Below are 24,317 nucleotides of genomic sequence, written 5' to 3'. Positions count from 1 at the left end.
TTCTTAAGCCAGTAGAAGTCATAAATTGGCTTAGCAAATATGAACTATAGAGGAGAAAACAGACCACAGTGAGTATATGCTAGTTTAGAGAAGAGTGCTCACCATAAAGTAAAAAAAGAAGTACACAAAAGCATGAATTGAAGAAGAAGTCACAAGAGAGAGGAAATAACAGGAGTTAAGAATAAAAAGGTGTTTATTATGAGCCCATAACAGATAACTACAACTGAATTGAACACCTACTGAAAAGTATAAAGGTTTCTTATAAAATAGTTTTTAATTTGCCTTTCATACAAACATTTGGGTCTTTCATAACTGGTCATCTCAGCACCCTGCAATACTGAAATCTGTCTGAAACATTATCAAAATATACAATTTACCACTAAATAAAAAAAAGTGAATATTGTATTACAGATTTGCATTTGAGTAGATATGTACATTTAAAAAAAAAAAAAAAAAAGTATACACAGGGTGAACAATGAGACATACTGGGAGGTTTTTCAGAATCCTTGCTAGGTTATTACAATGAATGAAGCTTCAGCCTACATTGTATAGCTTAACTGGTTTGCAGACCTGTAGTAATTTCAAATAGATTTCCATGTAGGACACCAGCAGAAAAACATGATTTTTTCCAAACAATTGCCTAAAATTACACATTCATTGATCAGAAAGTTCATTCTGGCCATTTTACTTTGTCAAAGGCCAATCTTTGATGATCCCTTTACAACCCAAGCTCGAGTTGTGACCCTTTCAAATCTTGCTTTATCATACAATCACATCACCCATAGCAACTGCAAATGTTCTGTAATGCCAAATAAGGCACAGGAACACGTGTTTAGACTGCAAAAAGGACAGACATTTAATATGCAGTGCTTTAATAGTAAAGCAATATAAAACCAGGCACCTGAGGGACAATAATGAAGGCACTAAAAGACAGTACACAAGGAATGTCAGCCTTTTACAACTCATAGGCAGAGTGTGCTGAAGTCAGTCTGCAAATATGGAATTCAGAAATTCCAAATAAACTAGTCATATTTGTTTTGATGTGATTGTCATAAGTTTCAGAGCCAATGTCCACATTAGAGAGTTTTCAAATGAATCTTAAAAGTCAGTTGAGCTATCACAGCCAACAATTTCCATCCCAGTGAATGTGGATGAACCAGAGGCACTTTAGAAACTTGCAGCTAAACTGTGCCAAGGTGGTGTCAATCAACTCGAGGTCTGTATGTAGCCAATGAAAAGCCAAACCTTAAGTTATAGCTTTTACCGTAACCCTTTGTGCATCAGTTAGGCTTTGACACACTAAAATGTTAAGTGCTACAAACTGCAAGTTGTTTAATGCAGATAAAAGCATCAAATAAGGCATAACAAAAAGGCCAGAAAAGTATTAAGACTGTATGCAAGAACATGCAAGTTTCATTTGGTCCTTGACATTTTGAAGCATGAACAGCATTGCTTTAACCTGTGAACATTAAGGCATGTGGGAGTAAATGAATACACTGAAATCAAAATGTACACAACCGTGTAATTAAACAGGGATAAAGCAAGTATCTTTCTTGCTACTTCTAATGCGTGATCTTTATCACTCAAAAGAAAAACTATACACAAGGAATTAGCCAATGTTAAGGTGCCATGGTCCCAGAAAAATTTGGTCAGTATATTAGTATAGATAAGGATTGCTGTGGTTTACAGTCCAGACAATACTTGAACACTTGTTCAGCTTTGGATAAAACATCCAAGAACCTGACGGCGGGCGAACATCAGAAAGTTCAGATTGTAAGGCACAGAGCAATAGCTGGTCAGCACATTGTGACTTAAGGTTGGATCACAAAACACATAAGCAGAATGTTCAGCTGATAGGAACTGTTCCCATTGGTCACATGTGCAAAACATACTGCAGTCATTACATGGATCTAGTCAGCCAACTAGATTTACAGCTGGCCCTTCAAATCCAGGTTTTAAAAAAAAAGAAAAAGAAAAAAAGCCAGGGCCTGTATGCCAAAATTTGGTCCCAACAAAAAAAACTGCCAAAAACTCAGTAATAAGTACAGAGTTCATTTAAGGGTACTGTGAAAATACACACAAATTAATACCCTCAATATGGATCACTAACAATGAAAGCTTTGAAGAAAATATATATATATAAAAAAAAAAAAAGTTAAAAATCTGGGATGCAAGGACACTTGAGCGCTGCAAGTAAAGTGGCTTATATCTGGAATGATGGAAGTTGAGCCCTTGAGAGACATAACAAAGGCTGGTAGTCCTTTACTTTTCTTCACTCCCCAAATCAGATGGTGGACTTTGAGAAGGAAACTCTCAGGTGATGGCTCTCTCCCATATCATGGTTGTGAAGTTCAATGAGAGATTCTATAGCCTCTTCAACAGACCCCATTTGAATAAGAGCCATTTTACGATCTTTCCTGAAGGAGAAAAAAAAATAAAAAATTAGACCTTAATGCCGCAAGTCAAAGATTTCTGCACTTTCATAAAAACAATAAAAATCACACTTACTGGAAGAACTTAAAGCCTTTCACGGTGCATCCATTCTGTGAGAAAAGCTGCTTTATATCCTCTTCGCTTACAGCAGGCCTTTAAAAGTAAAGATTTTAATTACTCAAAAGAACATAAAGTTACCATGAAAATAAGCCAACACTCAAATTTACTAAATATGGTTGCATTAAAACTATAACCCCCATTCAATTTAAGTGACTAGCGATTTGTCTCCTGGTGATCAGAATTATTCATGCTCAGCATTAACAGCTTACTGTACAACAGTACCAGAACCACCATTCTGCAGGAATTTTTTATAAGGTTTGGGGGCTTTATTTGGTCAAAGTCTAGGCCAGTGGTCTCCAAACTGTGGCCTGAGGGTCGGATGTGGCCCTTTGCTTGCCTTTATCCGGCCCTTGGGGCACCACATCCCTCCCCACCGATACGAGACACTATTCTGCCATCTGACACCGACAATGGAGCACCATTTCTCCCACTGCACAATTAATAGAGCATTATTCCTCCCTATGATACCAGCAATGGGGTCATATTCCTCTCCCCTAATACCAGATGTTTACCAACAATGATGCCTGGAAAATTTCCACTCCCACTGGCCAAAGTCCAGCCTGCCAAGAATCTGAAGGACAATAAACCAGCCCTTGGTTTAGAATGTTTGGAGACCCCTGGTCTAGGCTGTTTGTGCAGAATAGCACCAACATGCTTTGACACACTAGTTAGGATTTCTCCAAGTACACTTGCTGGGGTCAAGGAAGAATATACATTCAAAAACACCCATTTGGCAATTACCCAAGTCATTTTTGCAATTTTCACACTACGAAGCTTGCCTTTTCATATACCATAGTCCTGCTGCCAAGTAAATTTTCACTGTCAATAGTGAAGTGCTAAAGGTTTCCAGGAACCCCTAACCAATGCTACACTACACAAGCTGAAAAACGACTGACCATGCCAGGTAGAGCACTTCCCACATTTATTCAAATGGAAGCATCGGATGACAATATTTTCTATTAGTTCACTATAGTTATGAGGAAAAGCAGGCAGGGAAGTATTCTATACTGCACAAGAGGTCCCATTAGTGCACGTGCAGAAACTGTTTAGTACTGTACAGATTCCTTAACCATTACATTAGACAGGTAGTCAGGTTATCACCCTCCTACAGGAAGCTACACAGAAGAGATCAGTAAAATGTGGCTTCCCGATCTTTCCCTATGAGTAAGAGGGGCACAGGTAGGCATGCCACACACCCCAATAGGATATGGTCTAACTGGCAGCTTCAAATCTAGTGCAAATATTGAACCAAAAAAATAAATCTTACGGTATATTAGAGAGGTGGAGCGTGGCAGATGGTGGAAAGATGTTTTGAAAGTTCTTGGAGCCTGGCTTCTTAAAGCGGTGGAGAGGAGAGTTTGTGAAATCTTTTGTTAATCCCTGGTCTTCCTGCCCCTCTCTAGGCAACTGAACAGTTTGGTGCTTTGACATAGTGATGCGAAGGGGTTTCCCATGAAGTCTTTGTCCATTTAAATGGCTCATAGCTTAGAAAAAAAAAAAAAGAAATCATGCCTTTACATTTAGATTCGCTTTACTATAATTCCTACAGTTTCAAGCAGACTGCAACAGCATAGGAAGATCAGAGTATGCATGGAAGGTCAAATATTTGTAACATGCTGTTAAAGAATCAGTTTGATCCGAATGCAAGCATCAGTAAATACAAATACCAGAGCAAAATTGGCCTATTAAATCTTTACCACATTTGTAACATTTAAGGTTCGAAACCATTAACAAAATTTAACTTGCTTACTGGCACCACAATTGTCAGGGTTAGCCATGAGAATGTGGACAAATCTCAGGTGCTCAATTACAAACTCAAATAACTATTCTTCGTATTGCAAAATACATTTCCAGAGGTCAGTATATCTTACCTAGTTGAGCTTGGTTCCCATCAGCCATCTGAATAAGTGCATTCTCTTTTTTGTTAAAGAGAATTTTTACTCTGTGTACATCACCATACACACCTTGGAAAAAAAAGAAAGCATAAACAGGTAAACTACCCATTCATAAAACTTAAGTGTACATTTGTCATGAGCACAAACTCAAGTTGTATGCTAATGGCATGCCAAGTTAGAATGTTAGCAAAAAAACAAATGAGCAGTCTAAGATGTTAGCTGCACTGCCAGACTAGAGTATCCCCATGGTGTATGTATATTATGGAGAGAAAAGAATATGATACAGTCAGGGGGCTTCCAAGTTACCACTACATACAGCTGATGCAAAAAAAAAAATAAAAAAAAAAAATGGCTGTATGGGGAACCAAAAAAAATAAAAAGCAGTCAGGAAAAGCCCTTGTCTGACTTCTCTTTTACAGCTCTGCCTGTTCAATCTTACAATGTATGGTCACACATTCCTAAAGTTTCCCCACCCACAGCACATTAGGAGGATTTGATAAGCAACTAACCACTCCATACATCACAACTATGCATGCCACTGCTTAAAAAAAAAAAAAGTGCAGTTCTACATAAAAGGCTTTTAGAGGTTTGCAGCTGCTACACCACACAAACATCTCGCCATACTGGGAAGAGAAAAAATAAAAAAAGTTTTACAACTGCACTTTTCATTCACCCAACCAACACATAAAGAAAATGCATGCAGTACCCACCCCATTTTAAAAACAAAAACAAGAAAAAAAAATTGAATAGTAATAAAGTGCGAAACATACCGAAAAGAATAAAGAGGCATTGGGGTGTGACTCTCTTTAGAGAACAGCAGAGCAAGGCAGCGAAGGGACAGGGGTAGAGAAAAGGAGCCGAGGGGGAGAGCACAGCTTGCAGAAATGGTCCACGAGGAATGTGTCACCGGAGGAGTGGTAGGAGCAGTTGACGGATGATATTCAAGGTGGTTAATATTTGAAGGATAGGTTGGATCCGGACAGCAGGGTGTTTGGGATTTTTTTTGGAAGGGAGAGTATGTTTTGTTTGTTTCACAAAGCACAACAGGAAGCAGAAGATGCCGTGCAGTCAGTTGGCAAAGAAATTCCGGATCAAGGTAAATAAAAATAAAAAAAGAAGGGGATGGGAGGAAAAGAAAAAAGTAGCAAAAACAGGTCAGTAAATATATAAAGAAACAGGTACATAAGAATAAGTCTTCTAGATTAAAATGTTTAAAGATAGCTACTAAGGTTTAATCTGATGGGAAAGTAATACAATGAAATGAAAACAAAGGTCACATGAGACAATATCCACAAGTAGTTAAGGTTGTCATTAATGAGATGCCCTTAGAAAGCAGGTAATCCATCAATAAGCACAGACTAAGATTTAAATGCCATTGTTCAAAAAAATAAACCCCACACACCTTATACAGGCTGGGCTTTTGTCAATTTTGTTAAGCTTTAAAGCTCGTACACCACAAAACAGCCTCCTACAAGGTATGCCTTACAACAGGGGTCTCCAAACAAAGGGCCAGTTTGGTCCTTCAGATTTTAGGGGGACTGGACTGACCAGCGGGGGTGGAAATTTTCCTGCCATTAGGGGGGGAGTAAACATTACCACATTTGGTATTGGGGGATGGGAGGGCGGAAACAGTGCCCTGTCAGTGGGCATAATGATATCCCGTATCAATGGAAGGAATAGTGCTCCAAGGGCAGGATAAAAGCAAGCAAAGGGCCACATCCAATCCCCAGACCCAAGTTTGGAGATCACTGCCCTACAACTAAAAGGAAAACCAAAAACCTAGTTAAACATCTGTACAATGGCATTATCCAGGCTCAGTTTGTACAAAAAAAAAAAAAAAAAGGAAAATTCTGGGATATTGTCTGCACATGTATCAAGAGATCTGCAACTAAGTCATTAGCAGGAAGAGTACTGTTAGTTAAGTCCCAAAGAGGGAAGTTAAGGCCATCTCAAAAAATCTAGTTTTGTAAAAAGCAATCTGGGTCAGGAAAAACACAAATAAAAAGTTTACAGCTCACATTTTAATGCAAAGCTACCAATTGTGAATTAGAACAAGTTTTGTATATATATATATACACAAAAGTAGTCAGTTGGATTTCAATTGTTAGTGGGATTAAACCCCAAAACACTGCAGCTGACCAATACCCTATATGCTGGGCAGGAAGTGGTTAAATATTTATAAATTACACTTACTGATAGGATTTAAGTGGGAAAAAAAAAAGCCTACCAAAAAGAAAACAAATGCAGCCACCACATCCAAGAATTGGTAAGCTGTAATATTGTTTTTAGGTTCAATGCCAACTAAAAATTGTATTAAACTAAGCTTGATGTCAAAGTTGATGACTTTAGCTCAAAGTGTCAGGTAACAAGTATTCCAGTGGCAACCATTTTATTTTGGCCACAGAATGCCACTAACCTCTGGATTAAGGTTGCTGATGAGAAGAACAGCGTTTCCAGGCATTGCCAACCCTGGAATGCCAAGTCTACCGGCAGACGGAAGAGAAAGAGGTGTAAGTCCATGGATACCTAGAAGAAAAACCATCCATTAAAAAAAATAAAAAATTACTGGGTGTTTACATCTATTTTAATTCAGAATTTAGACCGATTAGGGAAGCTTTAACTAAATGTTATCCACAATTACTATGTAAAGAAAATTTCCCCTCCATTCACCGTCAACATAGGTCCAAACTCTGCAACAGAAATATTTTAACCAGTCCATACGGCAACCAAAGCAAAAATTTAGGTCTTGAGAAAATATATAAAAAAAAAAAAAAAAATATATATATACCTTGTTGGATTGCAAAAGCTGGTGGAAAACCAGCACTTGCATACGGATTTGCAGATATCAGCCCTGGAGCTCCTGAAAAGAAAGGGGGAAAAGCCACTGTAGGATTAGTAAGACCTGAGGATTTCATGCTTTAAAAAGTTACAGGATGAACACATTCAGCATTTAAACATCCAGCTGCACCACATTTAAATCATTTGTAAATGACACTTAAAGGAAACAAAAGCCATGCCATATTTATGGTTATGTACAGAGAAGACCCTATCCGCCTCTTCTCTCAAGTCCAAAAGCCACTCCCAACCCATCTGTCCATAAGATGACAGCTGATTGACAGCAGCGGGAGCCAATGGCTCCTGCATCTCAGCCAATGAGGAGCGAGATATCGCTGGGCTTGAGATCAGGCTTAAGTGTGGGTGGCGCTGCACGCGGAAGGTCTTTTACCTGCATGCATAGAATGCATAAAGGAAAAAAGCCATCAGCCTTTACAACTATAATACCTCTGGATGCTTGCTGGCCTCACAAGTTTGAGTACGTGTGACTCACTTTATACTAGAAGGAATGTATCACTTCATACAAGATCAGTGGGCAGCAATTTTACAGGAACCAGACTAAACGTGGGCATAGTTAGTGTGGATCAGTAGGAGTTTACACAGGACGAAACAAATGGGGCAGAGCCAGTGTTCCACATTTTAAGTTGGTTGCAATTCTCACCAAAGGCTGCAATGGTTTGATCCAAAGTGGGCTGTCCATCACCAGAAGGAAGATCTGGCCGAGTGTAATCCCGACTTTTGTCATTATTGTACTTTACGTTGAGGCTGGTGAGCTTGGAGAAGTCAATACGCAGTGTACAGCAAGCATTATAAATATTCTGTCCATCAAGAGCCTAAAAAAAAAAAAAAAAAAAAAAAATAAAAAAAATCAGACATCTATACAGGTAGATACCCGCTAGTAAAATAAAGGTGTCCCGCCCTACACAAAAATGCATCTACTCACCAGTTTGGCATGTTGGGCACACATGGGATCAGAATACTGAAGAAGTGCCTGAAACTGATTGTTCTTTGTAAACGTAATAATCTTCAGAACTGTTCCAAATTTGGAAAAAATCTATGAAAAAAAAAAACACAAGTAAAGTAAACCTCTGACTACAGCTTAAGGAAGTTAACCACTTAAGGACCACCCACCGCATCTATACTGCAGCAGGGTAGCCCCATTGCACAAAATGACGTACACGCAAGTAGTTTCATGCACAAGTTACTGTAGGTGCGCCTGCTGCATGGGTTCAGTGGCCGCAATGTCTGCCAGCCACTTGCTCCTCAGAGGCAGAATGGGCGATCTGTCAATGCACACAAACAGATCCCAATTCTGTCAGGGTTCCCGATTATTAGGAACAGGCTATTGCTAATAACCATTACTAGTAAAAAAAAAAAAAAAAAGCCACAAATCCTTCATTTTGTAGATGTTACAAACTTTGGCGCAAATCAATATACACCTATTGTGATTTTTTTTTCCCAGCCATCATTCGATATTCTTTTCAGCCGGCGATTCTGTGCACCAGAACGATCATAGTGGCAGAAAAAAAGTGCAGAGAATTTAACAGATAGAAAAGATGACTGAAGTTCTGCTTTAAGTAGTTAAACACTATAAACCTTTTAGCAACTGGGATTAAAAGGTACATTTGAACAAAAGTATTTTCTAGATGCAGCATATTTTGCTGATAAGGTGATAAAGTTATACAACCACAGCCTGTGGACATGTACCTGTTGCAAGACATCAAGAGTAACTGGGTAGAAAAGGTTTTCCACAATTATCCTGAGAACTGGGCTCTGTCCTGATATAGCCATGCCAGCATCCACAGCAGCAGCCGAGGCAGACAGTGCAACATTTCCAGATTGGACAGAATTCACAGCAAGCAGAGCTGCTTGCGCTCGCTGAAATTAAAGCAAATAAAATAAAAAATTAAAAATGTATTTGTTAAACCATGTTAAATCAGTTTTTTTTTAGTTTCACACTAGCTCCCCAGACAACTTATTCCTCCTACATTACACATAGCATTTATTTTGGCATTACAATTTGGGCCTGTGCCAAGAGCCTACAACACTGGCATGATATTTAACATGTCATCTTGCTTAAAGCAGAACTGGTTCGCTCGCTCCCCACAGTCTGAGAAACGTGGTGTTCCATTTCACCACCCCCATTTGCAGCCTCCTAAAAACACACCACATGCCCCAGGAGGCTGCATGGCCATTTACAGATCACCAAGTGCAGTAGGGAGCCAGGACAGAACTGTATTTTTAAAGATAACAGCTATAACGTATGTAGCTGCTGAAAAATAAAAACACAGCAAGTTTCTCCAAGATTTTACAGGAGAACTTTGACATGGAGATGTAATCTACAATTGTCAGAAGTAGAAACAGATCCAGGTACCAACCTGATTGCATTCTATAAAAACAGATATATATATATATATATATATATATATATCAGGGCTCGACAAATCCCGGGCGCCAGGTCGCCATGGCGACTAGAAATGGGGCCCTGGCGACTTGGCTTGGAAGGGGGGGGCTTTTTTTTGAGCTGGGGCCATCTGGTGGTGAGCCGTTGGTATTACACGTTATTACCACCAGATGTGAGCTGGCGCCATCTGGTGGTGGCCGTTGGTATTACAAGTTAAGCATTACAAGTTAAACAGCAATTCTAATGTAATTTTTCACTATTTTCACTGCCATCTTCTTCCCTCTAATTAGAACCCCCAAACATTATATATATTTTTTATCCTAACACCCTAGAGAATAAAATGGCAAACGTTGCAATACTTTCTGTCATGCCCTATTTGCGCAGCGGTCTTACAAGCGCACTTTTTTGGTGAAAAAATTACACTTTTTTTAATTAAAAAATAAGACAATAGTAAAGTTATCTCCATTTTTTTTTTTTAAATTATGAAAGATAATGTTACGCCGAATAAATTCATACCCAACATGTCATGCTTCAAAATTGCGTCCGCTCGTGGAATGCAGACAAACTTTTACCCTTTAAAATTTTCATAGGCGACGTTTAAAAAAAATCTACAGGTTGCATGTTTTGAGTTACAGAGGAGGTCTAGGGCTAGAATTATTGCTCTCGCTCTACCAATCGCGGCGATACCTCACGTGTGTGGTTTGAACACCGTTTACATATGGGGGCGCTGGTCACGTATGTGTTCGCTTTCTGCGCGCAAGCTCGTCGGGACGGGGCGCGTTTTCTGGCTCCTAACTTTTTTACCTGGCTCCTAGATTCCAAGCGAATTTGTCAACCCCTGTAATATATATATATATATATATATACCTAAGCGAAGCGCTCCTGAGTTAGTCACTCAGTGTCCCTATATAGATACAGAGTATATGACTTGGCCCCGCATCATTGGATTTGATTGATAGCAGAGGCAGCCAATGGCCACCATCAATCTATCCAATCAAAGTCGGGACTCTGGAGGACAGCAGGGATACAAGGAGATGAAGGGGGATCAGGTGACTGCCAGGAGTTCTCACCTCAATTCATAGGATGCATCAAGGTGAAAAAGCACAAAGGTTCACAACCCCTTTTACACTGGGGCAGGAGGTGTGGTATATTTATAGCGGCCCTATACCTCTGGAATTGCAGTGGTATTCAGCCACTAGTTTTAACCACCGCTAGTGGCTGAAAAAAAGTTAATACCGCCCGCAATGTGCCTCTGCAGAGGGAGAGCCGCGGTTTACCATTGCTTTCAATGGGAAGGAGCGGTAAACACACCGCTCCTCTCAATGCTCCAAAGATGCTGCTATAGCAGGACTTTGAGCCATCCTGCTAGCAGCAGCCGCTGTTTAGGGTCGGTTTGCAGGCACCATAGCGCCTGGAAACTGCCTTAGTGTGAAAGGGGCCCAAGTGAAAATATACTTCCTACAGTGGACAAGGACTGAAAACATGGCCCAGGCTGGCGTTTTGAAAGAATACAATTTCCTGTCAAACATTACTCACAGCTTGATTAGGAGAGTTATCAGTCTTCAGTTCTTTGTGATTTGAAAATTGGATATAGATTGGCTGACTTCTGAGCACAGGTGTAACTGTAGCAAAGTAATTCACCATGGTGTTTGCAGCCTCCTCCGTACTCATCTCTAGAAAAGCCTAAAATCAAAAAAAAAATTACAAATCATATATGTCCCACAAGTTGGCAATGTACAGTTAAACTCAAAATAAAACGATAAACATACCTGATTTTTGCCCTTTAGCATCAATAAATTGGTGACTTTTCCAAATGGAAGGCCAAGAGATATAACTTCAGCTTCAGTAACATCTCCTGGAAGCTGTCTAACATGAATCACTCTAGAGCCAACACTTACAGATCGGTTGTCTCCCTTAAATTTCTTGCTGTCACTTCCATTTGCTGGAAAAAAAAAATTCAGTTACATTTCCATACACAACAATTTGTAACAATTCAAATAGAAAATATAAGTGGTCTTGCTGTTTCAAATCATTTACACTTTGAGTTATGATAATCTTTTGCCCAACATATTTCATATTAAATATTTGAACCAGCAAACCTGATTTTTAACCACTTAAGCCCCGGACCAAAATGCAGGTAAAGGACCCGGCCAGTTTTTGTGAATCGGCACTGCGACGCTTTAACCGACAATTGCGTGGTCGTGCGATGTGGCTCCCAAACAAAATTGGCGTCCTTTTCCCCCCACAAATGGAGCTTTCTTTTGGTGGTATTTGATCACCTCTGCGGTTTTAATTTTTTTTGCGCTATAAACAAAAATATAGCGTCAATTTGGAAAAAAATCAATATTTTTTACTTTTTGCTATAATAAATATCCCCCAAAAAGATCTGAGGGAAAATTTTTTTTTTTTTTAGTTTAGGCCGATACGTATTCTACATATTTTTGGTAAAAAAAAACAATTCGCAATAAGCGTTTATCGATTGGTTTGCGCAAATGTATAGGCGTTTACAAAATAGGGGATAGTTTTATTGCATTATTAAAAAAAAAATTTTTTTACCACTAATGGTGGCGATCAGCGATTTTTTTCGTGACCGCGACATTACGGCGGACACATTGGACAATTTGACACATTTTTGGGACAATTGTAATTTTCACAGCAAAAAATGCTATAAAAATGCATTGTTTACTGTGAAAATGACAATTGCAGTTAGGAGGCGCTGAAGGGGTAAAGTGTGACCTCATACGTGTTTCTAACTGTAGGGGGGCGGGGCTGGACGTGTGACATCATTGATCGTGTTTCCCTATATCAGGGAACACACGATCAATGACAGCGCCAAAGTGAGGAACAGGGAAGCTGTGTATACACACAGCTCTCCTCGTTCTTCAGCTCTGGGGACCCATCGCGGGACTCCAGCGGCGATCGGGTCCCACGGCCACAGAGCTTCGGACCGGGTCGCGGGCTCACAACCCACAGCTGGGCACTTAAAGAGGAGGTACGTGCTTGTGCCCAGCCGTGCCATTCTGCTGACATATGTGCAGGAGGCGGTCCTTAAGTGGTTGAAGTGTTGGCACTAGCCAAGTTAAAGCGGTTAAGAGTCATTTGTAATCTTTCCAAGAATTACTAAGCCGGCCAGAAATTTAAATTTAGCTGGTTCAGCAGGGACCAGTTGAATTTCGACCCATGTTACATTCCTGGAATGCTGGGTTTGCAACTGTCACATTTGCTTGTGTCCTCAACCAAACTGTCAAACAGCTGGTGTCATAACTAATCACATAAGCAGCGCCATGGCAGTTTAAACAGAAGCAGCTTCCTTGGCTATAAAGGATAGCAACCGAGCATGTGCAGAGCAGGGTGAGTGCATTCCTGGATTTTACACAGTAAAGACACTTATTTCTATTTTACGTAGCTATACCTGCAAAAAGGGCCAGCCTGAAGTGATTAAACAGGACTTAATTTTCTGACTAAAGTTCTACTTTAAGCCATTTATTGATCAATTTCAGTACAACCAGCCTTAGTTTTTCACTGATTACTGCCAGCAGTGATCATTGTAGTGATGGTTGGGAAACTTCCTGCTGTAGAGACTACAACAGCTCCATAAGAGGGATTTCCTTATCAGACTCCTTTAATGCAGAAATTTAGCAATTTCTCAACATGTGGCTGAAGAAAAGCAAATTGCATAATTTATGGCCTGCCTAAAAACAGGCCAAACAGTATAGCACTTCAATTAACCACTTACAGGCCTATTAGCTGCCATAACACTGGTAATTTTTACAACAGAGTGGGGAAAAAAAAAAAAAAAAAACTTTACCTGCAGAAGCAGAGTTGCTCATGATAAAGGGTCCGTTAGTAACGCAAGAGAAAAGTTCGTCAGATCCCCGCTGGAAGAGAAAAAATATTGAAGTTATATGCAAGAGCACTGAAAACAAAAAACACTGTCAAGGGGGAAATTACCCAATTTCTTTCCTTACAACCATGAGTAGAAGGAAAGAAAATTGCTTGCTGAAGGGCTTTCCTTGAAACATGCTTACTACATCCCCATGCCATTTACAACCACTTTTGGGATATAAGGAAATTAACCCACCACGGGTGTGCTTTTAAGGCCTCATGTACACTTCTGCTGGTAAACGGACAATAAGGCCCCATACACACAGGACGCCGATGCAAACTCTGCTAAAAACACGTTTTTAAAGGCTAAAATCCAGCATTTAAATGCCCGTTTTGCTGTGAATTTCGCAGCGTTTTACTGCGTTTATAAGCGTTTAGTTAAGAATCATAAGACCCTGCCTAAGCTCAAAACAGTATTTAACCATTTCAGCCATTTTGTGAGACCAGAGAAAAATGTCAAGCAGAAACTGACATTTTAAGGGCTCATGCACACTGCTACTGTTAAATTGACATCCAGAGGCAGGAGGATGCTCACCAAAAACAACCCCCCCCCCCCCCCCAACACATTCAATCTTATGTGACCATGTACAACACTCAATCTTATGTGACCATGTACACAGTCTCGTTTAGTCGTTTTTAGGCAGTTGCTTTTAACAGCATTTTTTTGAAAGAAAAAAAAGGAGTTCAGATGCTGAGATTTCCACGTGTCAGATGCCAAAACCCAGCTAAACATGGTACTGACGTTTTTTGGCCATTAAAAAAAAAGCAAACCCAGGAAAAAAAATAAAAAATATGACGTTTTAAACGTGGATTACTATCTGTAAAGTTTAATCATTTAGGAGCAGTTGTAAAAACGTACACGTCTTAGTACATGTACACAGGGTTGTTTAGTCGTTTCTAGGCAGTTGAGTTTAGAGGCTTGTTCTTGAACACAAACAAGTGCATACAGAAGCTGTGTTTAGGAGGCATTTCAAGCGCGACCGAACGCAGTAACTGATGTTTAGAATCGTTTTGTTTAGAAGTTTTTCCATTTTAACCCCAAAAAACGCTTCTAGGCGCAAACTGTCGTTTAGATCAGTGTTTTTCAACTCCAGTCCTCAAGGCACACCAACAGGTCATGTTTTCAGGATTTCCTTTAGATGAAACGACTGTGGTGATTACTAAGGCAGTGAAACTGATCAAATCACCTGTGCAAAATAATGGAAAGCCTGAAAACATGACCTGTTGGTGTGCCTTGAGGACTGGAGTTGAAAAACCCTGGTTTAGATGCTCGTTTCTAGATGTCAAGAAAAATTCAGGAGAGGTTGAACATCCCGTGCACATGTGTACTAGTCAAAAGTAAACCTGCAGGTGCTAACCATCAAGCCAACATTCATTATGTTAAATACACATTTGCATGCATATAATTAAAATACTAAATAATTTTTTTTATCACACATTTAAAATAAAAACCTACTAAAAAGTGAACCCAGAATTAAAAAGTGATCTGACACCAGATGTTGGGCCATGACAATTTTAACAAAGCACCATCAATTTCAGATGTAGGTCAACTAGAGAACTGGGCAGACAAAAGGCAATAGAGGGTACTTACTGCCAATTACAATCTTTTCTAGAAATGTGGCTCTTTTGCAATATCACCACTTTACCGCCCTTGAGAAGTAAATGCAGATTCTCCATTAAGGTCTCAAAAAAACAAACACTAGTCTCAATCATACCTCTGTGTGATTGCACTTTTAGAATTTAGGACGACAGCCTGAAAAAGGGCAGGGACTGTACCATCCCCCCACATCCAAAAGCTAACACAAAGACTGCTATGGTAACACCTAGATAAATAAACCTGTAATAAAGCAGGGTTGGGCAGGCAGTTGACTGCATTCCAGAGCTTGAAAAGGACTAGTAATGCAGCCGCTCCCACACATTACCTCAAGGGTAGCAACAATTGCAATGATAAAGAAAAGTTCACAGGAAAAAAAAAAATTGTGAAGTCTAACCTACAAAGCTTTACTTAAAGGTACTCAAATTAGGTTTAAATAACATAAGGGCCATTTAAATCTTTGATTACAAGTTTATATAGCAACACTTTGCCCATTTGTGCTCTTAATTTCAAGAGCTTACCCTTTTCTACATTTAATGTAGATGGGCAAAAGCAATCACTGAAAACGGTACAGAATTTTCTATGACAGCTGCTGTTCTATTGATTGTAGTGGTAGCATCACACCAAGGTCAGCCATGCACAGAGCAAAATCGCCCCCCCCCGCCCAATCACAGGCAGTGTAAAGATCGAGTTTTGCTCAAAGCCAAGGCAGCTCCAACTGAAGCAATGAAGAAATTAGACTACATTCTTGAAAAGCCAAGAGGGGGAAATTAAAGAGTTACTAAACCCACACAACTGGCACCCAAGGGGTTAATCCTCTGCATTGTGTAAAAAGCATGGTTGATCCCATCTTCTGATCCTTTCACTGTACCCAATATATATCTTGATAATAGTCTGGGGACAGACTGCACATGCTCAGTTTGGTGTGTATTGATAGTTTTTTCTTGGGGGGGGTGCAAGTCAAATCAGCACTGTTCAGACAGAGGGCCAGCATCCTGATAGGACAGTCAGTGCAGAATAAAAACTCTTACAGGTTTTAACCAGACACTTAGAAGTCACAAGACTACTATATACTGCTGAGAAAAGGTAATTAGCAGTTTATTTTTACTAAAATGATTGCATTTCCACATTGTGTACGGTGGGAGACCAGATAGTGAATGCAGGGTCCTGGGTTTAGTAAAACTTTTATGAATATTAAAGTAACTAGTCAGCTATCTTTGCAAATGAGTCAAGTTACCATCAAGCTTTGTAGGATTCTTTTTAAAGCAAAAAATAATAAAAAAAAAAAGTCTTACCTTTGTACCAACTGTTATATCTTGAACAATACTAGAAGAAAAAGAAAAAAAAATAAGTTACAATCTGTTATGTCGAAATTAGCAAATTTAAAAAACATTTCTAAACTTATTGAAAAAAAATTGACTGACCCCTATTCAGTAATTTTGTACAAGCAAAGGTCTGAGACCAACTGTTGGTGAACTGGAAGAGGTTGCCATTACCAAATTAAGTAATTTAGCGAGAAAAGCAGTCAATTGCAAAAACAGCTTAAATGCAAGTTTAAGTGCACGTTGAGCCTCAAAGTGACACTTGAAGCAAAATGAATTTATGGTCTGCTAGCATTGTAATTTAAAGGTGTTCATGATAAACTAAAAGCAGTGTTCCAGCCACAATTTTTTATGTCAGCAGCTAAACACTGTAGCTGCTGACTTAAAGGGTCACTAAAGGAAAAAAATGTTTTTGCTGAAATGACTGTTTACAGGGTATAGAGACATATTAGTTAACCGATTCCTTCTAAAAATGATTAAAAATAGATAAAAAATCATTCATATAATGTACCTACAGTTAAGTTTTGTTTTTGCAGTTTCCTGGTTCTCTGATGTACAGAGACAAAGCCAATAGAGGGCAGTGATGGATTGTAAAACGAAACTGATTGGTGCCGAGGGGTTTTAGACACAGTAATCACACCTCCTTGATTAGTGACCACAGTGAGAAATCTCCCAGTACTGTGGTAATCAGGAAACAGACAACCAGGAAGTGTCCAGAACAGAGAGGAATTCCAGCAACAAAGCAAAAACGAACAATGAGGACATGAAACCAGGACTGCAGTAAGGTAAAGGAAGCTATTTAGCTAATTTTCCTTTAGTGACCCTTTAATAAGGACAATTACCTGTCCAGGAGACTCACAATCTGCCTGGGCTGTGCAACTATGTTGCATATTATGACCCCCTTCAGATAACAGCCTCTTGAAGTTTGATCAGACACCATGGCAAGCCATACATTATACAATTTTCTTGTACAAGTTTACTTTAGATTTATCAAAACCATATATTAAAGTCAAACCTAAACATTTTCAATATGTATGCAATCAGGCAGACCCTTGCACTACATAGTTAAAAGGCAAATCTAAAAGGAAATTGAAGAATATAGAATGTATGGCCGGCTTAAGACCAGCAAGCACAAGACTAGGGCTGCAACTAACAATTATTTTCATAATTGATTAGCTGGCCGATAATGGTTTTGATTAATCGAATAATCGGTTAATGACCTTAAAAAACAAGGTGGTTTTGTGGCAATTTGCATTTTTACATATTTTTTGGCCAGTTTGTTGTTTGGCAGATTAAAAAACACAAATTGCCACTAAAAAACGCATTACATGGTTTTCTGCAGCTTCTCAATTGAAGTATATTGAACCAAAAAATTAAAATAACAGTTTTGCATTAAAAAAGAAAGTCCTTGATCCTTTCCAAATACGCAGCAGCTGAAAAAAGCATGGATGAGAACGTGTCCCATAGGAAACCATGTAAATGAACTGTAGTGTGTTTCTGCAAAAAGCACCAAAAAACAGAGGTGTGGCCCAGGTATGAGGTGTTCAGTAACATAATGGGGTTAAAAAACAAAAACTAGTACAAAAAGAGCAAAAAATTGCAACTGTAAAGGGTTAATTTTTTACTGTAGGACAGTGAAAGTAATATTTGCTCTTTTTGTACTATAAAGGGCTAATTTTAGTGTTTTAACCCCATTATGTTACTGGGCGATTAATCGATTATGAAAATAGTAATCGAATTAATTTCATAATCGATTAGTTGTCTCGGCTCTACACAAGACAAAGGCCTAGCATGCCAGAGAAGCCAAGGACTCATGCGTTTGCAAAACCAAATATGCATACAAGTTTAAAGCAGGATATGAGAAAGCACATTTTGCCAGCTATGCATCTTCATCCTTCAAATAGCAGTGAACAAATTACTAAGCCAAAATATACAATCTGGAAGTATTTTAGTCGTTTCTCAACCCTTAGAAGGGTGTCCACTTCTCTGCAATGCAACATAACCATATTACCAGCCTTATAAATGTGATTAGATTGACAAGCTTTCTATTGAAATGGCATTCAGATCATGCATGCACTGGAGATATCTGCACACTGAAGATTTTGTTTCTCATACATTGCCAGCCAGGTGGCACAGCAAAGATTGCTTGAAAACTGCATTTCAGGTTAAGTGTAGCAAAAATGGTGAACAAGCCTAGAAACTGCACTTCATTAAAGTTTTTCCATTAGAAGATAAAGGTGCCTCTTCTAGTAGCACACGCAGATAACTTGAAAGTAAAATTTTAACAAAAAGCAGAGAATAGAACCAATCAAGGTTTGATGCGAGCCACAATTCAGAGAACAAATGTATTGAAAACCAGCCAACATTTAGGCTTGATGAAGGTACTAGATGTCAAGGACTGACCTAAAAGATTTGAGAGCAAAAACTTGCTCTTCTGGCATCCCACCTGGCATCTTTCCTGCATGACTTCTGCAAGGAGATCAGTCACCACCTATTTTAAAATAAACTTCGTTTCCACATGTGACATTCTGCCACAGAAGATATAACATGGATCTAGCCAAAACAAACATTGAGTACCACCAAGCTGGTTATACAATATAAAATGGCAAGCAAAAGATCTGAAGCAATCTCCATACATGGGTATTGCACATCCAACAAGGAAGCCCCAGAAGATCATATTCACCATTTGAAGCAGCTTCCCATTCTTGTTGGATAAGTCAACTTTACAGGGGGCTTTAATGGCTCACGTACACTTTGTCGGGGGTGGTAAAAAAAAATATTAGGCAGTGAAGGCACAGTTTTACCCCACTGACCACTCCACTAGGGCCGAAACAACTAATCGATAACAAATCGATTACAATTTTCATAATCGATTAATCGGCCAGTAACATAATGGGGTTAAAAAAACTAAAATGAACCCTTTATAGTACAAAAAAGCAAATCATCGCTACTGTAAATATTACTTCACTGTCCCACAGTAAAAAATTAACCCCTTACAGTAGCGATTTGTTTTTTTAACCCCATTATGTTACTAAACATCTCAGGCTGGGTCACACCTGTTTTTTGCAGAAACACACTACAGTTCATTTACATGTTTTCCTATGGGACACGTTCACATTCATGATTTTTTTCAGCTGCTGTGTATTTGGAAAGGGCAAGGACTTTTTAAACGCAAAACGGTGCCATTTGTTTTTTTGGTTCGATATACTTCAATGGAGAAGCTGCAGAAAAGCATGTAATGTGTTTGTGGCAATTTGTGTTTTGTAATCTGCCCAACAAATTCTGATATCTGGCAAATCTGATCAGCTGTGATTGGACACAGCTGATCACATGGTAAAGGGCTGCTGTGATTGGTCTTTTACTTCAATCACAGAGCATGCACTAGGGTGGGGTTCTGGGAGGACATCAAGAGACGCCCTCCCAGAACTAGCTAACCGCGCAGTCGGCAGCCAGCTGCCTGGAACTGAATGTTTGGGCATCAGGCAATAGGAATTGCTCATGCTTGGGATAAGGCAGACAAAAGCCCAGATGCCAGGAGGCAATTTCTAGTCGACATAGTGACTGGAATTTGTCAAGCCCTGCCCTAAACTAGTTGGCTACCTGTAGAATCTGTCACACCAAACATTTGAACAAAATCATGTCTGGATACATTAATAGCTCCCGGTTATAGATTGTACTCACCCTCCTGCTACTATAGCTGCATTACTAGTGATAAACCCCCCCCCCCCCCTCTTACAAGTAATGCAGTAATCCACTCTTACATGAAGATTTATTGTGTAGCATTTGTCGTTTTTAAAAAGGATTCAGAAAAATTGCTTATTTTTAAGCACCGCTGGGCACTCGCATGACCTGCCGGTGTTCCCAATCTGAGCACTACAGTGGGAGGAGCCTTTATCCGGCCAAAATGAGAGATGGTCATGCGAGTGCCCAGTGGCGCTGTAAATAAGGTATTTTGTGGAATAATTTTTAACTACAGATACTGCACATGAAATCATGCAAGATCGTTTTATCACCAGCTATAGCGGCAGGAGGGAGAGTACAAGGTAAAGGTTTCAATACAAATACTAGTGATAAAACACGCAACCCCCTTCTGCTTAATGAAGACTTAATGTGCAGCATCTTTAGTTTTTAAAAATGATTCCACAACATACCTTCTTTACAGAACCGCTGGGCGCTAACCTGACCTCCCGCAGCTCTCCTACCAGCTGACAGCAGGGAAACCACCCCTCCCACTGCAGTGCTCAGACCAGGAAGAAGAACACCGCATGAGCGCCCATCGGTAAAAGGCATTTTGCAGAATTTAAAAACTACAGACACTGCACATTAAGGGCCCTTTTACACGGAGCGGATCAGTAAAGATCCGCTCCGTGTGTCCGCAAAGCTCAGCAGGGATCCTCCGTAAAATCCACGCCGAGCTGGCAGGGCAGTCCCCGCACACTGTGCAGGAACCACCCTGCGTTTCCTCCGCTCTCCCCTATGGGGGATCGGGCGAACACAGACCGTATGTCCGTGTTCATGCGTTCCAGCAGACGGAAGAAAAATAGGATTTCTTCCGTCTGCAAATGCGGATCTTTGCGGAGGCGGACAAATTACAGGTGTCAGCGGATGTTCTTCCGCTGACACCCGTAATCACATAGGGACCCATGTATGTCTCGTTTTCATCCACAAACGGACGGATGAAAATGCGGACATACGGTCCGTACGTGTGAAAGGGCCCTAAGGCAAGGTTTGACAAATTTGCTTGGAATCTAGGAGCCAGCTAAAAAAGTTAGGAGCCAAAAAACGCGCCCCGTCCGGACGAGCTTGCACGCAGAAGTGAACACATACGTGAGTAGCGCCCGCATATGTAAACGCGGTATTCAAACCACAAGTGAGGTATCGCCGCGATCGGTAGAGCGAGAGCAATAATTCTAGCCCTAGACCTCCTCTGTAACTCAAAACATGCAACCTGTAGATTTTTTAAACGTCGCCTATGGAGATTTTAAAGGGTAAAAGTTTGTCGGCATTCCACAAGCGGACGCAATTTTGAAGCGTGACATGTTGGGTATCAATTTACTCGGCGTAACATTATCTTTCACAATATAAAAAAAATTAGGCTAACTTTCCTGTTGTCTTATTTTTTTAATTAAAAAAAAGGTAATTTTTTTCCCAAAAAAAGTGCGCTTGTAAGACCGCTGTGCAAATACGGCGTGACAGAAAGTATTGCAACGATCGCCATTTTATTCTCTAGGGTGTTAGAATAAAAAATAGATAATGTTTGGGGGTTCTAATTAGAGGGAAGGAGATGGCAGTGAAAAATTACACATTAGATGAAGAACTGGTTTTACTTGTAATGCCAATGGCCACCACCAGATGGCGCCAGGTCACAGAAGGAAGCTTGGGACTTCACAAGGCCGCAAAGCCACGGCCTTAATTACCGGCCGTCACGGGCCCACAGAGACACAGGATCCTGTGCCTCTGTGTGGCCCCCACCTCCCCTACGGCCAGTAATTGAGGCCGCGGTTTTGCGACCTTGCTGGCCGCAAAGCCACGGCCACAATTACTGGTGGGCGCCAGGTCACAATTGCGACCTGGCGCCCAGATATTGTCGAGCCCTGCATTAAGGCCCCATGCACACTGGACATTATAAAAAACACCTGTAGAATTACTTCTGCAGCATTTTAGCAAAACTATACTCCCACAAAATTCTATGGCTAAAAAAATGCTTATAAATGCACAATAGACACATTTTTCAGCTTTTAGCAGATAGAGCGTTTTTACAGCTGAAAAACGTTAACACTAGTTCTGGGGTTTTTCCAGCTAGAAATGCCCCAGCCTATGTGTGCATGGACACAGATAACATGCTACTGTCTGCATGAAAAAAAAAACGTGGTATGTAAGGGGGGGTGAGGAGTGATTAAAGCAGAAGTTCCACTTTAAGTATAAGGGGGGGGGGGGACTCATACTTCTTTTAAAGAAGGACTAAAGTAAATTGTGAATAGGCAGGATTTTGATTGCAAAAGAGACATGCAATATAAACTTGCATGCCCCCAGAGTCTTCAACATGAGCTCAGTATGGATTCCAGCTGCAATCCAGCAGACGTCTAACCTTAGCTCCCAGAATCAAAGCTAAACTTTGCCTCAAACAGGAAGTTCCACTTTAAAAAAAGAATCCACCATCAATATTGGAGGTTGATTTTTTAGTAAGCAGGTACCTAGTTTGGGCAAAAACCCACTGCCACTTCTGGGCAATGCCAACATAAGTTGTCCCCTCTCACAACCTTTTGGGACACATCAAAGGTCCCAAGAGCCTGCAGGACGGCACGCATGCAGCGTGGGAAGCGGCAAGGAGTTGCAGTCGGCTAACCACAGTAGACACACCGAGGAACGGTGAAGAACTGGCATAGACAAGGGCGGTGATGGTTACCTCAACAGGTAAGGTTCCTTATATTAAAAGTCGGCTGCTACAATATTGAGCTGTGGACTCCTCCCCCCTCTACAGGCTGAAGAACATATTTAAGTCTTGTGCATTTCAGCTTTGCACAAAAAAAAAACTGAACTCAACCTTTAATTGTTAAGCTTCAGTTAATTGGTTGCTAGGGGCAATGGCAGCAGTTGAAATAAACCTGATCTTACACACTTAATCCCCCTCTGGCGTCAGTCTACAACGTCTCTCCCCTGTGATCCAACCCTACAGATTGCACAACTTCCCCTCCACCCTAGTTACAGTTCCAACTGCTGATCTGAAGAAAGCCGCTGCTAACGTCAGCCTTTATTCCCCCCAATACTAAAACGGCCGAGTGATCAAGACCCGATCAAAGTAAGATCAGCTGCAGATCAAAGTTTTACTGAGGTTTAATCCATATGTGAAGAGCCCAGTGTATAGCAGTGGTGTGCAGCGTGCGTACAGACAATGGAGCGGAAGCGGAGATCCCTCCAGGCTGAACTTTGCACACAACGAGCCCCCCCTCCCCTTCTCTATACACGGTACACGACGGGATCGCTAAAGTTAATGAGTTAAACAGCAGGAAAGTATTTCAGGGGGAGGGAGAATGAAATAGGAGAGAAAAAGGACCCCCACTACCTCCCCCCTCAGGTAAGCAGGCACACAAGCACACCACGTATGCAAATCAAGATGGAAACCAGGCGCTCGCCACTTCCTGGAGGACTGCTCTCCATCGCCGAGTGCGCTCATTACCTGGGTGGGGGCTAGTTTACACGGAGCCCCAGCCAGAGGGCGGAAAGGGTTAAAACCTCACCGCCACAACAGCCTCGTCCCCATGAGCGCACAGCAAACTCCTCACCAAACTTTACCACCCCATACTACGCTTAATCCCCACATATTCGCTCACATAAAACCCCCCCCCCCTTCAAACACGGACCCCACGTTGTACCCCTCTCGTGATAGAACGGTCGAGCACAATCCACCTCACACCCGCCGTTCGCTAGGCCTACATGAACACGTAGCATTTCCCTCCCTACTCGCGCCCAAGACACTCACCCTTCCATGGCACACACAACAACCACCCGGTTCTGAGAGGAGGCGCCGCAATAACTGAGGAAGTCAATGCGACCGCCTCATATACACTCTCAAAATGGCGACTGGCCTAGTGACGCAGGGGGCTGAGAAGTCATTGGCTCTGGGAGCGGTCTATCAGAGGCGGGAGGCGGGGTTGGTAACCAGAGTCCTGCCTCTACTATTCCCGCCAAGCTAAAGAGAAAAGGTGCGTCACCCGCACAGAGTCACGCCCAGCTCAATTAGTGGCAGACAGTGCAGAGTGCCGTGTGGCGTGGTAGGACGGGGAGGAAAGTTTTTGTCTTCCACATTGCATGAGGTGAAAGGTGGCTGA

The 24,317-nt window shown here is 40.8% G+C and overlaps 1 protein-coding gene across 1 annotated transcript; it reads right to left on the bottom strand.

Moving 5' to 3' along the window:
* Positions 1–175: 175 nt before the first annotated feature.
* On the bottom strand, positions 176–24,071 carry PTBP1 (polypyrimidine tract binding protein 1). The gene is made up of 15 exons (XM_040322112.1): positions 23,969–24,071; positions 16,462–16,492; positions 13,496–13,565; positions 11,457–11,629; positions 11,224–11,370; positions 8,991–9,161; positions 8,227–8,337; positions 7,945–8,116; positions 7,237–7,308; positions 6,865–6,974; positions 5,219–5,252; positions 4,425–4,517; positions 3,821–4,037; positions 2,509–2,586; positions 176–2,417 (listed from the first exon to the last, which is right to left on the bottom strand). Exons 1-15 carry the CDS (start codon positions 23,974–23,976, stop codon positions 2,285–2,287), a joined length of 1,620 nt encoding a protein of 539 aa, XP_040178046.1. The 5' UTR covers positions 23,977–24,071; the 3' UTR covers positions 176–2,284.
* Between the last annotated feature and the right edge of the window lie 246 nt (positions 24,072–24,317).

Source organism: Rana temporaria, chromosome 1 (assembly GCF_905171775.1).
Source record: "Rana temporaria chromosome 1, aRanTem1.1, whole genome shotgun sequence".
Classification (NCBI taxonomy): domain Eukaryota; kingdom Metazoa; phylum Chordata; class Amphibia; order Anura; family Ranidae; genus Rana; species Rana temporaria.
Note: the sequence above shows the minus strand (reverse complement) of the source record. Positions and strands in the feature narration are given on the sequence as shown.